General features: G+C 43.2%; 1 protein-coding gene across 2 annotated transcripts in view; it reads left to right on the top strand.

Moving 5' to 3' along the window:
* The window catches only part of gabrr3a (gamma-aminobutyric acid type A receptor subunit rho3a), a 48,899-nt gene that overhangs the window by 1,333 nt on the left and 29,928 nt on the right, over positions 1-17,638 (top strand). Inside the window, exon 1 of one of the 2 annotated variants that reach the window (XM_017722499.2) lies at positions 9,999-10,141. The exons of the other annotated variant lie outside the window; for it this stretch is intronic. Coding sequence (XP_017577988.1) covers positions 9,999-10,141 — 143 coding nt within the window. Of the gene's footprint in view, positions 1-9,998; positions 10,142-17,638 lie in introns of those variants that run through there. 2 annotated transcript variants of the gene reach the window in all.

The following is a 17,638-nucleotide window of genomic DNA, read 5'->3' as shown; positions in this document are numbered from 1 at the left end:
GCAGTCCCCACCACCACCACCCCATCCTCCTCCCTGTTCCTCAGTCCTACATCAGTCCTGCTACAGCTATGAGGGGGTCTGGCCTTCTAGCTACAGGCAGAAGCCGCCCAGAACTCCAGCTCAGGTTCTCAGAGTTCTCCCCCTCCCTCATACTAGCACCATGTTGACGGCACAGTCTGAGCTCACAAACTTTGAGCTACAGTAGGACTATGCAAGTTATGTGGTCACAGACGAGAGCGATTGTGCAGCCGGACCACAAACAAACCCTCAGGCTTTAAGAGGATAACGCTATATAAAGCTTTATCTCTGTTTATTGCTGTTTGGTCTTTGCTGAGAGTCTAAATATAGAAGTGTTTCAAGCATTCTGGCCCCTTCGTCTCTCACTGTGACTGTGAACAGCTCTGTATCCTCTGTGGTTTGACTACAGCAGCTTCACCAAAGGAGAACAGATCTCCATGACGTCATTGGCTGAAACCTCAGCTTCCTTTTAAAGGAGAGACGGTGCAGTGGTGAATGGGCTGTGTTCCAGTTCACACCACAGCAGAACTTCTTAGTTGTTTTTCTTTTTTTTTTTTACTGAGCAAATCAGTACAGTAGGTTACACTGGTAGAGATAATAGGTTCTCTACCCGTGAAGGAACCTTTTAAGGCTGATGTTTCAAAGATGACTCAATATAAAAGGTCCAAACGGTTCTTGGCACAATCGTATGGGTCAAGAAGCGGATGTGTTTGTTCTGTGGCATTGCTCCAAATATTTTGCTGCCTTTACTATCACAAGTGTGGTCTTGTGAAGTGAGGTGAGCTGTTTCAGTGAGGTCTACATGCGCTGGCATGTCTGAGGTTGCGCTCTTTGACCACTGGGGGCAGCGGTGAGGTGGGTAGACGCATTCCTGTCTAACTGCCTGAGGCCAGACGGTCCACTTCAAGGATAGCCCTGACATGCTGCTACGTGCTGCCGGGAGGCTAGGGTCTAATTTAGATACAGACATAACACCATATGGGTGTAAGCACAAGTGTCGTTAGATATTTTCCAGTAAAGTGCTTCTAGCAATGAGCCGTTTTTAGAGAATGGCCAAACAGAGAAAGCTTGAGTGGAGATGCCTAAAAACTTTCCATTTCCAAAGTTGTTTCTGTGCCCAAGCCAGTCAGTAACCAGCTGAAGCGGCACAGGATGAACTGTGACAGGTTTACACCTGAATCCTTTCACAAAGCGTCCAGCTTTTACTGCATGGGCAGTGAAACGTCGCTGAACTTTCAGAATAAAAGCGTCTTGGCCTGGTTGTTTGCTTCTAATAGAGGTGCCAATGGTTATCTGAGGAGATGCCACAGAAAAGCCATGCATGCTTCCCCGGGTTAGAGTTATTTGTGAAAATGTGAGGTGTGAACGTTTAGAACCTTTATAGACGGAACCGCTACGTTATGCACAAGTTCTGTACCAAAGGCTTTTTGCAGAATCATATGATCAACAACTCGGGCCGCTATTCTGTAAGAGTACATGCCATCTGTGAAGCATCTCAAAGATAAAAGTCTGATTTCATTTTTCAGATTTTTTTTTTTTGTTATTTAAATTTGAAAAAATAAAGGATATGGAATCATATCAGTATAAACAGATCATTGCTTTTAAAAATTGGCTTTGACCAATGTTTTAAAACAATATTTGATGATATACAGTGGAGTCTATGGGTGAAAATGCTTCTATTTTTCATTCCTTTCTTATTTAATACATTTTGTCTTACAAATGATTTTACTGAGTTTGGCTCGGACTCGTTAGACATCTGTGTTCGGTCGACTTGAGGCTGTTTGGGGTGGGGGGTTGTTTTTTCTGAGCTGACAGTGCATGATTGAAGTGCCCTTGAGTAAAACCCTCAACTGCTCCCTGGGTGCTGTGGATTGGGCTGCCCACCGCCCCGGGCAAGTGTGCTCACTGCCCCCTAGTGTGTGTGTACTCACTAGTGTGTATGTGGTGTTTCACTGCACTGATGGGGTAAATGCAGAGGTGGAATTTCCCCGTTTGTGGGACTAATAAGGGTCCGTTGATCAAATCTACCTGAGAGTTGTTTGAACATTTGCTTCAATGGAACTAATAAGACAAAAAAGAGCTTCTTGTAAAAAGCCCTCAACAGGCTGCATTTCACAAATTAGCTTTTATGTAAAATAGAGCAGAACTTTGAATGAAATGGAGCAGAATTTTAAACATTTCTTCTTCATTTGTTTAAGATTCTGTTTTTTATTTCCTGTTTCAATGAAATACAAGACTTTCCTCCTTTATACAGCACTGTGTGAGAGTTTTAGGCATCTAAGCAAAGTTTTAAACGATGTACCTCAGCAGGGAGTTTATCACAATATACATTAGAATAAAGTCGTATTCATAATTCAAAAACTATAAAAAGTAACAAGAATTTCTCGGCTCCATATTTTTCCTGGACACCTTCACAGCCGCCACAGAGACTCGTTAATATCATCAATTACATCATGAGCTCAATTTACTGAGCACTGATTGGTCAAACCAGGAGCTGCTTTTTAACTACATATGATATAATATAAATAATATTATATAATACTGAGGTTTGGAAATGGGTAAACAAACACACCAAAACACACTCACATCCAGAAAATCACTAATTATATATATATATTAGATTTTGAAAATGTGTCTTGGGTGCCTAAGACTTTTGTATAGTACTGTGTGTGTGTGTGTGTGTGTGTGTGTGTGTGTGTGTGTGTGTATATATATATATATATATATATATATATATATATATATATAAATAATATCTCCATTACAACAGCAAAGCAAGCAAATAAACAGTAAGAGTAAACTTTGCCCATTCGTGCCCATCACACCCGTCGGTTCTCAGTACTCAGGCACAGATTCTTTGTTCCAGACCATTAAAATAGTTTTTAGCTATTGTCATGCCTCGCTGGATCACCTGGATCTTGCAGGGACCCTGTTTGATGAGCCTCCTAGGAAAGCGATTTCAGGGTCTGGTCAATTTTATATGCGTCAGAATAACAAACACCTCTGGCTCTGAATGTGGGGCTAAACCAGAATAAATGTGCCACAGCGTCTTTATAGGTCTTTCATTTAACACATAAAATATCACATTTTCAGTGTGGTCTCAGACGTTTGGACTCCAGTGTATAAATTCTCTCTGGAACAGAAGAATGTTCAGGCAATGCTGGACTACTGTGACCACAACTCTCATACCGGTGTATCCCTAAAAGGTTCCCAAAAGGTTCTTTGCTTGGGTAGAAACAGTCTTTAATTGGCATGTAGAAACTTTAAGAGTCTCATTTTCAGAAATCTGTTCACTCTTCTCTTCAAGAAGTATATATAGAATATATTTTTCATGGCATCTGCTCCTGGGACCTTTATTTTAAAGAGTGGACCACGTGTGCAGTTCTGCTCTGTGGACCACAAAGGGCCTATTGTGCGTCTCTGTGTATAGAGCTCTGACTGAAGTTAGGACTTGGCCTTTTGTGCGCTCGGAGGTCTGAGGTCCACTCATGGTTTCCATTTACAATGAGGGAGGTTTTGCCTCAGCTGATCCCAGGTCAGCTAAAACGGCCAACTCCTAGCCGCTGCACTCAAAGGCACGTGCATGTTTCTCTGAGATGGCAGCACTCATCTCTGCCCTCAATCGGACTCTAATCCCAGATTAGAGGAGAATGTCACCGGACTGGGATTACCGATCTGGCTGCCGCAATTTTATTATTGATTCTCAACCTTCTCCCACCCCTATACCTTTAGACGTACTTCATATACCTCGTCTCACTCTCGGTCTGTGCCTCTTTCTCGCTCCGTGCGACCTTCTCTCTTTATTATTTGTTAAAATCATCTTAAATCCTAGAAAGTTCAAAGTGATTCTCACTGTAGTGGGTTTTTTGTGTGTTTACTGCAATGATGTTTATTCTACTAGACTGAAAAATTGCCCAAGAGTGTCCATGTTTTTATGGCTATTATCTTCATCTGTGTTTTTACTGTTTTAAATAAGAAAGCCTCACTTTAAATAAGAAAGCCTCACTTTATTTTAATCCTACTTTTCAGTCCAACACGGGGAGGTCGCATGCGTGGCCTGTCTATATGGACGTACCCACTGTGGACGCCGTGTGGTCGGATACTACACGTATCTCCATTGTATATTTAACAGCAGCTCGTGTACAGTTTAACATATACAGGCTTCCATTTGTGAGAACGCTAAATGGTGCTTTAGAATTCCAGCCATATAGTCACTAATCCGGGTTTTAGATTTATGATGCAGTCTACACTCCGACAATCTCAGGAACCCAATTGCTTTCTAAAAGGAGGTGAAGCAGACCAGAAACTAGACGGTTTAAATACATTTAAAACATTCAAATCTCTCTGTCCTCTTCACTGCAGTCCAAGATATGTAATCCAAAACAAAGCATTGCCCGGTTGCACAACAGCTTTAATGTAGGCCACTTCACAAGCCCTATTTATCACACGATGCATATCTCAGGAAGGCAGGCGTTTATGCGTCAGGCGTTGTGTCGCAATGTTTACAGAGAGTTATCTCACAAATTAAATAATTAATTACAGTCAGACCAGTTGGTATAACGGGATAATCAGTCCTGCATAAATGATGTCCCACAATTACATTATGCAATATACTTTGTCGTTGCTGTCGGAAGAAAACCTTGTATCTCCATTTTTGGCATTTTTCAGTTTTTGACATAATTTGGCCGTTACTCTTCACACTGTTTGTAAATTTTATGATGAATGGCCTAAAAGAAATGACCCAAAATGACAGGGGAAAAATTCTGGTTCCATTGAAAGTGAAGTTTTTTCCTTCTCCAGTAAAGCTACTATTTTACGAGGTTTTCTTCCGACAGCAGCGTCATGTTCAACTTATAATGAATGACTATGGCATATTCCATTTACAGCATTTGGCAAAGGCTCTTATCCAGAATGACTTACAGTTCAATCATTTTACACAGGGAGATGAAGGTGGTGTTAGGAGTCTTGCCCAAGGACTCATTGATATAGTGTAGGGTGCTTATCCAGGCAGGGCCTGAACCCCAGTCTACGGCGTAGAAGGTAGAGGTGTTACCCACTACACCAACCAACCACCGCATATGAACTATTTCAACTATATAAACCAGGTTTATTTCTTACTAAAGAATATTTCTGAGAGATGGTCAAGCTCTAAGCTTCTTTGTTTTATCTTATCATACAATCTCATTACTCTGTCATTCTCTCTTCATCCAGGCTCAGCCAGAGGAGGATGGGTTCCTCCCTTGAGCCTGGGCTCCTCTCGAGGTTTCTTCCTCTTACTGCTAGGGAGTTTTTCCTCACCACGGTTGCCTCTGGCTCACTCATGGGGGCCTGGACCCGGATTTAGTTCCTTACATCTATACATGGACTCCTTTTTCTCTTTATTCTTCTTCTTATTTTTTGACAAGCCTTCCATAAACTGCTTTTGTGTAAAGCTGCTTTGAGACAGCACTAGTTGTAAAAAGTGCTATACAAATAAATGTTGTTGTTGGAAAGAGAAAGAACATTTAAATGTTTTCTCTGTGGATTATTTTAGATGCAGAATGTGGTTTGACATCGTCTTGCTGAAATAATCAAGGCCTTCCCTGAAAAAGACGTCGTCTGGACGGCAGCAGATGTTGATAAAACATGTTTATATCATTCAGCTTTAATGGAGCCTTCACAGATGAGCACGTCACCCAGGCCATGAGCACTAATGTCCCCTAAACCATCATGAATACTGGCTTTAGAACTGAGCTCTGATAACAAGCTGAGTGGTCTTCAGCCTGGAGGACACAGTGTCCATGATTTCCTAAAGAATTTCAAATGTTGGTTCGTCGGACCGCCGGACACTTTTCCACTTCCCCTCAGTCCATTTTAAATGAGGTCAGGCCCAGAGAAGGTGGCAGCGTTTCTGGATCCTGTTTATATTTGGGTTCTTCTTTGTGTTTTAGAGTTTAACAGCGTTTGTGGATGCAGTGATGAACTGTGTTCACAGTCAGTGGTTTTCAGAAGTGTTTCTGAGCCCATGCAGTGATTTCCACTACAGAATCATGTCTGTTTTTAATGCAGCGCTGCCTGAGGGCCCAAAGATCACGGCCAGCAGATACTGGTGTTCAGCCTCGTCCCTCACAGACAGAGATTTCTCCAGATTCTCTGAGTCTTTAATGATATTCTGCACCGTAGACGATGAAAAGCAGAAGCTCTTTGCTGTTTTATGTTGAGGAACGTTCTTCTTAAACTGTTGCTCTATTTGATGGTGCCGTCTTTCAGAGTGGTGACCCTCCTCCTCTTTACTTCTGGGATGCTTTTTTTGACCGTTTCTGCTTCCAGTCAACGGCCAGGTGTCTAGCTTTAGACAACTTTACCAGCCCTTTGTTGCTCCCGTCCCAGCTTTTTTGGAACATGTTGTTGGCATTAAATTCAAAATGGGCAAATATTTTTCAAAATACAATAAAAATTTCTTAGTTTCAACATTTGACATTTTGTCTTTGTAACATTTTCCTTTAAAAATATGGTTTACATGATTTGCACATTTTTTATTATTTATTTACACTCTGCACAGCTTCCCGATTTTTTTGGGAAAAAACGTGTATCAAAGCAGTGATTATTAAGTAAATGAATGAGACTCTGGTGCAGTGAAATATTTCATTCATGTGGAAGTGATGTACATATTTGAAGTATGTAAGTAAGCGTGAAATCCTATCCTGAATAATCCTGTATTCATGGTGAGAGCACCAGTTGGAGTCAAGTCTAATATCTTCACAGCCTCATATTAGCCTGATCAGATTGTAGCTAAGAACAGAACAAAGGGATGGAGGGATCAGAAGCAGGAGCAGCTGAGAGTGGAATGGAGGAACAAAGAGATGCATGTAATTACAGACACAGTGTGGTGCTCGTGTGTTTGCCAGAGGAGGAACAGCTCGTTGTGGGGAACTTTGAAGCTAAATCCTTAAATTCCTGGATTATTATTTACTTATTAATTTTAAGACGTATAATTCAGTAACTACTATAACACTAACGTCTACGTTATTTAGTCATGAGAGTGTGGACCCACATGGGCCACTGAGAACGTAAAGAAACCGATCAGCCACACAGGGCAGGTGTGGCTGACACTGACTGAACTAAAGCCAAGGTCAGGAACAAACCTCATCTTAGCACATCACTTAACGATGTCAGGGGTAAGGCTTAAGCTTAGGGAGGGGTCAGTCTCAGTATAAGACACTTAAAAAAAGGAAAGGAAGTCTGTCTGTTTACAGCAAAGAAATTGGACGCTCGGCTTTCTGTGCACTCAATGAAAGGGGAACAGTACTGGAGAGGCAGAGCCATTGAGTCGTGTCCTGTGTGCCCCAAATTACAGTCTTTTATCCCCAGATTCTCAGTCAGGTCAGTTAGTCTGGGCATTATTTTGAGCAGTAAGACGTTCAGGGCCTCCTAGGTCTTCAGAGATGACCTGAAGATTTCTGTGAAACAAATACGTCTATACATTTTTGTGCACTTTTATCTTATATAATTATCATACATGTTATATTTCAGCTCTGTAGGTGTTGAAGTAATGCTCTTATTTTATTATTACGTTTTGGTTGGAAATGAAAAGAATGAGACCCCCAACAGAAAACTGTCCAATCAGGATAGTAGTAGGTAGATGCAGCACGGTAGGATCCCGTACTGAGAGTACTCTTCTGAGAACAACCAGTCAAGGTTTAGGTGCTGGATTGTGGTGCAATCTGCCCCTAACGAGAGCTGGACCTCCTCTAGAACCCAGCCCAAATCTAGCCTGTGCTCCTTTAATGTCCAGTAACACAAGCCAAACAAGCCAGCTAGCAAATCGCTCTCCTAAGCTAACTGAACTGTGTTTCTCTCACTAAAGATGACGATGATTTTTAACGTTGACTTCCTGTTCTCTGCACATGATCACATCCACATGGGAGCTATTAGGGGAACTTCAGCAATAATAACATTAGATCTTGTTGTTGTTGAGAGCACAATCGCCCTCCCTTCACGACGCATTGTACTGTTTTTAAAATTTCACTATCAATTTGTTCCCACCCTATATTACTGCTAACATTTAGCCCAAAATGCCTGATGGTTGTCCCCAGATATTTTCATTACATCTCACACCACGAGACTAGATACTGCCAAGCTATCTGTCCCATTAAGTGACCATTATTAGTCCCACAACGGGGAAATTTCACCTCCGCGTTTAAGTAAAACACCACATACACACTAGGGGGCAGTGAGCACACTTGCCCAGAGCGGTGGGCAGCCCTATCCACAGCACCTGGGGGTTAGGTGTCTTGCTCACGGACACCTCAGTCATGGACTGTCAGCTCTGGGGATCAAACCGGCGACCTTCTGGTGACGAGGCTGGTTCCCTGACCTCCAGCCCACGACTGCCCCACTTCTCAGATTAGCCTAACTTGTCAGATTAATGACTAACATAAGTGGGAATTTACAGTGAAATTAACCAATCACGTTGATTTACGTCAGTCTAAGTCCTGGATATGTCACTGACCACAAGTATGAGTGGTGCTAGAAATCTGACATATACACTCTCAGAAATAAAGGTTCTAGACTGTCTCTGGGTCAGTTCTCCTCTCATCACTGGGGTAGAACCCTCAAGGCTCCATCTCAGTACCTTTAGTCAGGGAACATAACTGAACCATAATCCACTGAAATGATGTGTTCTAAGCTGGACTGACTCCACACACCCCGCCTCGCCTCGCCTCCAGGCTTTTACTCTACTGCTCTGGTTTAAAACATTCGGTTATGAAAAGGAACAAACACCAACATTTCACCTGGAGAACCTGATTTAAGCTCCACAATCAGACCTTAAACCCACTGCTGGAGCTTTGAGGGAACATCTACACTGTTGGTACCTTGATGAAGGAGAAACGGACCTGAACAGAACCTTCATTACTGTTTAAACAACAACAGTAAAAAAAACATACTACTAGAGTCCCATAGGGGCGCTAGCAGACACGAACATTGTTGAAGATGTGTTTTTTCTGCATGTTTGCTGAGGCCCGAGCTGAAGGCTTAGGTCTACATTCTTTAAGATAATAGTTTTTAACTGGTGCTTGGCTTCAAGATACAGTTTTAGCAAAAGACCTTAGTTGGTTATTTAAAGAACCATCCATCTTTCCTTCGGTCAAATCTTGATGACCAGCGTGACACCATGTCTCTCGGCTTGGGTCCGCTGGGAGCCGAACATATCGGCTTGATAAGACCATCCAGATGTGGGTAATAAACATTAATATTCAAGCAAAGCCAGGAATAGCTGGCATCTGTGACTCTTGTCCCAGAAACAGTGACGGCGCTGTGCTTATCTCATTCTCTTCAGAGATGGGTTAAAACCATCAGCCATTTTTAGGCAAACCCTGATGGTACTTAATATTTCCCAAAAAATGGGCTAGTGTTCTCTTTTTTTTTTAATTCTTTGCTGAGACAGACTCATGATTAGAAACATATCTGGTTGTGCTCACCCCCGCCCCCTCTGCCCCCTCCGCCCCCTCCACCCCCTCCGCCCCCTCCGCCCGCTCTCTCTCAGCTTGAGTTTGTGGGTTACTAAAAGATTTCAGCAGCCGCACATAAGAAGATTAGAGAGGAATTAACGTCATTCTTTTGTCATTATAGGAATAAATTGATATTTGGTTTTAATCGGGGAGAGGGGGAGGGTGCCGGGGAACAAAATACTATGTCCTGAAAGCGCACAGAGTACCTAGCACATATTCCACACCCACACACAGAGGAGCCTGGAGAACTTGTGGTGCCCAGCCGGGGGATTTTCTACGGTAAATACCAACTACCATGTAAGCGCAGTCACCCGTGGGGGATTTGATGGCGCCGCGTTGAGTGTGTGAGGTGAGAGGAGGAATGGGATACGCCTGGAGATGGATGGACTCGCAGGATAAAGGGTATGTCCATGTCATGCTGAGCCCTCGCCAGATGTTCTGAGACCAGGGAGCCACTCTCTTCTTCTCCCTGGAGCTCCATCCTCAGCCATGAAGCCAACAGCACTGGCGCTGAGGCTGCTGTACCTGGCATGGCTGTGGCCCACCACCCTGCTCAGCGAAAGCCAGTTTCCCAGCCGCCGCAAACACAAGGACGTCTATCTGGGCGAGAACACACGGCATAAACACGGAGGGTGAGGATGGGGCGGATTCATTAGATTGTGATGTATAGAATTTGTCTTGCATGGTGGTTGAAGCTTTATTTAACTGGTTCAAATTAGACTGTGTAGATGTGACGGTCTTCTCTTTATATTCAGCTGAATATTTATCGATTTTCAGTTCCTAATTCTAATCCTCAACTCAAATCCCAACTGTTACTATAACCGTAAACCAAACGTGGTTTTAACTGCACCCCTTAATTCTAACCATGATTCTAATGGTAACCCTAACCCTAAATCCTAAGCCGGAGTCTGACCACAGCACTCACTATGATCGTGATTCTAACGCTTTCCATAATTCTAACACCCTGTTAGAAATGAAGGCTCAGCGCAGGAACATTTTTCCTTCATCAAGGTGCGAACAATGTAAATGAAATCGTTTATAATTTTCATAACCGAATGTTTTAAACCAGAGCAGTAGAGTAAAAGCCTGGAGGCGAGGCGAGGCGGGGTGTGTGGAGTCAGTCCAGCTTAGAACACATCATTTCAGTGGATTATGGTTCAGTTATGTTCCCTGACTGAAGGCACTGAGACGGAGCCTTGAGGGTCCCACCCCAGTGATGAGAGGAGAACTGACCCAGAGACAGTCTAGAACCTTTATTTCTGAGGGTGCAGTAACACTAACCATGACTCTAGCTGTAACCCCAAAAGTCTAACTGCGATTCCAACTGTAACTACAACTGTGATTGTAACTGTAAGCATAACTGTGATTCTATGTCCTTAACTGCTTTAAGTACTGTTCTAGATTTGTAACCCAAATCTTGATTCTGACTCAATAACTTTTACCTTAACAGTGATTTTTAATGGTAACCCTAATTACAACTTTACCCATGATTCTAACTGTAACCCTATGTGCAGTCCTAACCCTAACCAAGATTCCTACACTACCCACAGTCATGATTGTGGCTGAATCCTTAACCAGGATTGTAGCTGTAGCCCTGATGTTGTTGAGAATGGTTTGAGCATTTATAGAGAATGTATTTCAGAATATCTACATAAACTGGAACCCAACACAGTTTGGTGCTTTACCTGCTCAAACCTGATCAAGCACTTCACTTAATCACCAGCTTTAGATTCTGGACCAGACTCTGGACCTAAGGGGCCTGAGGCGATGTCCCCAAGATGTTGTGTAGAAGTTGTTGCTACTGTAAGTTATGGGAGGAGGATCTGTGGATGGAATGAAAGTGCTGATTCACGGTTAAAGACGGAGTCAGTGATACCCTAAGATAAATGTTAGGTTCATCCCTTATATATCTTGTTTATAATCTCAGTACTGCTCTTCATACAACTCCTGCTGTTCCAGTTATGGTTAAGAGTCCTTATCAGTTTATGATTTATGGCCGTTTTGAATGTTACTCCAGGTTATGGACTGGAAACCTGCCACAGACGGTAACCAAGTCCATCAGACGTGAAGCTTATTGAGATCACAAATTGTAGTTTTCTCTTGACGTTGTATCGTTTGGATTGGAGATATCAGTTCTAATGGGCCCAGCATTCTTTAGAACCCCCATTGACCTGGTTTATGCAACAGTGTTGTGAAAGCTTGGGCTCATTTCAATCCGTCACCCCCTGACATCGTCTACATTTGCGGTTGTTTTCTGTCTTGAATGCAGCTCCCTTGTGGTTAGTTGCCTCAGTAAGAGCTGATTTGGCTCAGCTCCACTCGGCTGCTTGTCAGGATGCATATTTACATTTACATTTATGGCATTTAGCAGACGCTCTTATCCAGAGCGACTTACAAAAGTGCTTGTCATTACTTCAGAATATCTCATGTTAATAAAGGTTGACAAAATTTTAAAGAGCTTTGCTCTAAATTGCTACCTGAAGTTATCTGTGCATTGAGACCTAAAACAAATACAACAAGTAGAAAAATACCTACAACTCAACACGGAGTCTACACAACACTAAACCTGCTGAAAAAAGTTTGTAATAAAATACAGTGAACAATAAAAGAGGTGAAGATCTTTAATAGACAGTGTTAGTGATTAGATAAGTGTAGTGTAAAGAGACGGGTCTTCAGACGTCGTTTAAAGACAGCAAGTGATTCTGCTGTTCGGACACTTAGGGGAAGTTCATTCCACCACCTTGGTTCCAGGACAGAGAACAGTCTGGAGGCATGTTTTCCTTGTGATCTGCAAGATGGTGGGTCATGTCGAGCCGTACTTGAAGCACGAAGGTCTCTGGGTACGGATCTAGCTTTCACCATTGATCTCAAGTAGGAAGGAGCTGGACCATTTTTGGCTTTGTAGGCCAACATCAGGGTTTTATATCTGATGCGAGCTGCTACAGGAAGCCAATGAAGGGAACGCAGCAGTGGAGTGACATGGCTGAATTTAGGAAGGTTGAAGACGAGTCGAGCTGCAGCATTCTGGATCAGTTGCAGGGGCCTGATGGTACGCATTGGAAGACCAGCCAGAAGGGAGTTACAGTAATCTAGTCTAGAGACGACTAAAGACTGAACGAGTACCTGTGTGGCCTCTCTAGAGAGAAAAGGTCGAATTCTCCGGATGTTGTAAAGGAGAAATCTGCATGACCGAGTCAGGTTAGCAACATGAGCCGTGAAAGAGAGCTGGTCATCTACAACTACCCCAAGACTACGAGCTTCTGTAGATGGAGTAATCAGGGTGTTCTCAAAGGGAATTGAGAGATCACACCGAATACCAGAAGATCCCGGGATGTAAAGCATCTCCGTCTTGCTTGGGTTCAGCTTGAGGTGGTGGGTTGTCATCCACGATGCAACGTCTGCCAGACATGCTGCGATCCGAGTCGAGACCTGTGTGTCATTAGGAGGAAAAGAAAGGATGAGTTGTGTGTCATCAGCATAGCAGTGATATGAAAAGCCATGAGAAGAAATAACATGTCCGAGTGAGCGGGTATAGAGAGAAAACAGGAGAGGACCCAGAACTGAACCTTGAGGAACACCAGTGGAGAGGTTGCATGGAGTGGATGTTGAGCCCCTCCATGTTACCTGGTAGGAGCACCCCTCTAGGTAGGACTATCAGTTATCGAACCTTGAATCTCGGAAACTGTAACTTTAGAGAAGTAAGTCGGGGCCATTTTTATTGGTCTGTTTGATATGACAGTGACAATACGGTGGCGGGGGCACGTGAAGGTCAGTGCAGATCGTTCACTAGTACGTAACCCTTTCTGACGTGTATTAATGTGGAACCGGTGCAGGTGAGATGACACTGCCTGCACTGTAATTGCAGCTTACTGCTGACTCAAGATACTCAAAAACGTATCTTGGACATTATTAGAAATGTAGGTCACTCTTTACTGAAGGGCAGTAGAGGTGAGCAGACTGTAACACCTACACAAGCACCTTCATGACAACTGACATGAAGCTCTGTTTATAAAGGCATATTCCAATATGCACCATCTGTCATTAGGCTGGAGGTTAGGGATCTGGTTGCCAGTTCGACCCCCAGAGCTGACAGTACATGACTGAGGTGTCCTTGAGCAAGACACCTAACCCCCAACTGCTCCCTGGGCACCGTGGATAGGGCTGCCCACCACTGCAAGTGAGCTTACTGCCCCCTAGTGTGTGTGTTTCCCCATTGTGGGACTAATAAGCATCACTTAATTGATCATATGTTCATGACACCTTCTGGGATGAAATGACAGCTGACTGTATTTCCTGCTGGATTTACATGGTGAAAATGTTCCATCCATCCATCCATCCATCCTCCACCGCTTATCCGAATCCGGGTCACTGGGGCAGCAGCCTAAGCAAAGAGGCCCAGGCCTCCCTCTCCTCCGCCACCTCCTCCAGCTCTTCCGGAGGGATGCCGAGGCGTTCCCAAGACAGTCGAGAGATATAATCCCTCCAACGTGTCCTGGGTCTTCCCCGGGGTCTCCTCCCCGTCGGACATGTCTGGAATGGAGGCCTAGGGAGGTGTCCAGAGGCCATCCTTACCAGATGCCCGAACCACCTCAACTGGCTTCTTTCAACGTGGAGGAGCAGCGGCTCTACTCCGAGCCTCTCCCGAATCGCCAAGCTTCTCTAAGGGAGAGCCCGGCGACCCTGCGGAGAAAGCTCATTTCGGCCGCTTGTATCCGCGATCTCGTTCTTTCCGTCACTATCCAAAGCTCGTGACCGTAGGTGAGAGTCGGAACGTAGATTGACCGATAAATTCACCGCTTCGCTTTCAGGCTAGGTGAAAATGTTATTCAACTTTATTTGTCAAAACCTTCATGAAACAAAACTGCACTTTAGTTGCTTAATGTAAAGCGTCCTGCACCTCACTTGAAACTCAGCTTTGTCTCAACTTTGTGAGCCCATCAAAATGTCAAAAGAGCATCACGTGATCCTGTTGAACATACTGCTGTTATCTCACGTGACTGTATGTAACTAGATCAGTCTCCTCCTCTCTTAGTACACCCCAATTTTACACAGAGCTGAGATTCATCTGGGGTCCAAAGGAGGAAACCGAGATGCTCCACGTTTAACTTCTTAAATCCAACATAGACAGAGAAATGATAGACAAGTAGATGTAGAACAAAGAATGGCAAAGAAAGTTGGAAACAAATATATCAGGAAAAAATGCTACAAATATGTAAATTACACCTTGCAGATGACTTTATAGTGAGAGCGATATGGTATATCATAAATATTAGCTGCCTATTTGTCTAAATAGTAAAGTAATTGCACTATTTATACCCACAGGCCTTAATCTGTGTTCGTTTCAGGACCTTCTTATATTTATATTACTTTTTTACTATTCCATTTGTCTACAATGTGTTTATCTTTACGATTAGTGTTTAGTGTTTGTTTTAGTGTCTATTTAAATTCATACTTTTCCTGTTTTTATCGTGTATTTAATGTTATTGTTACACCACGGCGTGCACCATTAGTTCACTAATACTGGAGTACTGACTGGACTTGACTAATCAAATATGTTGCATGCAACTTTGTTTTTCAGATGCTTTGTATAACTGTCAAGTAATTTTCACAACCTGCAACTAGTTGCATGAAAGTTTCACCATGTAAACCATGTCAGAGGGAGATAATGCTGATGCAACATATCTTACGGTCCTCTGACGTCGGTTATATCAACTTCATATCAACACTGACGAACGCAGCCGTCTTGATGGACGGCAACTGCTGGAATGAGCTTGTGCAATTTGTCCCGAAGTGCTTATGTAGGTGCCCTATAGCCTTATGAACACTGCAGTAAATGGCTACCAACATGTGGGACACCACAGGCAGCTGATAGTTGATGGAGTACTGAACTGAAAAGGGACCGCACAGCATTTGCTTCATTTGTAAAAAACTTCAACATTTGGGTGGCTGTGCCAACCGCCTTATTATGTTAATGATTTACATGAATTTAACAGGTGTGATATTGCGTTATAGTACAACCCCAATTCCAGTGAAGTTGGGACGTTGTGTAAAACATAAATAAAAACAGAAAACGATGATCTGCAAATCCTTTTCAACTGAATCCACTACAAAGACGAGATATTTAATGTTCAAACAGATAAACTTTATTGTTTTTTGCAAATATTCACTCATTTTGAATTTGATGCCTGCAACACGTTCCAGAGAATTTGGGACAGGGGCGTGTTTCCCACTGTGTTACATCACCTTTCCTTTAACACTCAATTTGGGAACTGAGGACACTGATTGTTGAAGCTTTGTAGGTGGAATTCTTTCCCATTCCTGCTTGATGTTCAGCTTCAGCTTCTCAGCAGTCCGGGGGGCTCCGCTGTCGTATTTTGAGCTTCATAATGCGCCACACATTTTCAATGGGAGACGGTCTGGACTGCAGGCAGGCCAGTCTAGTACCCGCACTCTTTTACTACGAAGCCACGCTGTTGTAACACGTGCAGAATGTGGCTCGGCATCGTCTTGCTGAAATAAGCAGGACGTCCCTGAAAAAGACGCTGCTTGGATGGCAGCAGATGTTGCTCCAACACCTGTATGGACCTTTCAGCATTAATGGTGCCTTCACAGATGTGCAGGTTACCCCTGCCATGGGCACTAACACCCCCCCCCCCCCCCCCCCCCCCCCCCCCCCCCACACCATCAGAGATGCTGGCTTTTGGACTTTGCGCTGAAAACAATCCGGACAGTCCTTTTCCTCTTTGGCCCGGAGGACACGACGTCCATGATTTCCAGAAACAGTGTGAAATGTGGACGCGTCAGACCACAGGACACTTTTCCACTCTGCGTCAGTCCATCTCAGATGAGCTCGGCCCAGAGAAGCCGGCGGCGTTTCTGGGTGGTGTTGATATGTGGCTTCGCTTTGCATGGCAGAGTTTTAACCTGCACTTGTAGACGGAGCGACGAACTGAGTTCACTGACAGTGGTTTTCCGAAGTGTTCCTGAGCCCATGTGGGAATATCCGTTACAGAATGATGTGGGTTTTTAATGCAGTGCCGCCTGAGGGGTCGAAGGTCACGGCATTCAGTGTTGGTTTTCTGCCTCGCTGCTTACCTGCAGAGATTTCTCCAGATTCTCTGAATCTTCTGATGATATTATGGACTGTAGATGATGAAATCCCTAAATTCCTGCAGTTGCACGTTGAGAAACGTTGATCTTAAGCTGTTGGACTATTTGCTCACGCAGTTGTTCTACTAAGTGGTGAACCTCGCCCGTCCTTGCTTGTGAACGACTGAGCCTTTCAGGGATGCTCCCTTTATACCCAATCATGACCCTCACCTGTTTCCAGTTAACCTGTTCACCTGTGGAATGTTCCAAACAGGTGTTTTTACAGCATTCCTCAACTTTCCCAGTCTTTTGTTGCCCCTGTCCCAACTTCTTTGGAACGTGTTGCAGGCATCAAATTCAAAGTGAGTGAATATTTACAAAAAACAATAAAGTTTATCTGTTTGAACATTAAATATCTCGTCTTTGTAGTGGATTCAATTGAATATCAGTTGAAAAGGATTTGCAGATCATCGTATTCTGTTTTTATTGATGTTTTACACAACGTCCCAACTTCACTGGAATTGGGGTTGTACGTACAACATGTGAATAGTGTTTTTGTTTTTATTACATTCCCAGTACTTATCTCTGCTTCAGATTCTGTATTTTGACTTTTGTAGATATGAACAAAAAAGTAGTAATTCATAAGCAAAATAAAAAAACAAAATAAAACAAAAATATGTTTAAAGAAAGGAAAGTGGAAGGAGAAAAGCACTCAGGCAGTAAATTAAATTATACACGTATATATAAAGTTTAAAAATGTAAATAAATCAAATGAATCAAGGAATACGGAATAATGGTCTAAAATAAAACAGAAAAAATTCCCATGCAAATTAAAAACTGTTTACTCAAGTTTTACTCCCTCAGTAACTGCTGTGTGTTTATCTGACTGCGTGACTCAAAGATCACAGCGTTTCATATCTTTGGACCTCCTGCTCAGAGATGAGCGCCGTGTCGGTGCTGCACTGTCCTGCCTGTTTACTGTCCTGCCTGTTTACTGTGTCTAATGTCTGTTTAATTTATCGTTTTTATTGTGTCTAGTT

The sequence above is a fragment of the Pygocentrus nattereri genome, chromosome 18, assembly GCF_015220715.1.
Source record: "Pygocentrus nattereri isolate fPygNat1 chromosome 18, fPygNat1.pri, whole genome shotgun sequence".
NCBI classification, from domain to species: Eukaryota; Metazoa; Chordata; class Actinopteri; order Characiformes; family Serrasalmidae; genus Pygocentrus; species Pygocentrus nattereri.
The sequence above is the reverse complement of the archived record's forward strand: the minus strand, read 5'-3'. Positions and strand labels throughout refer to the sequence as shown.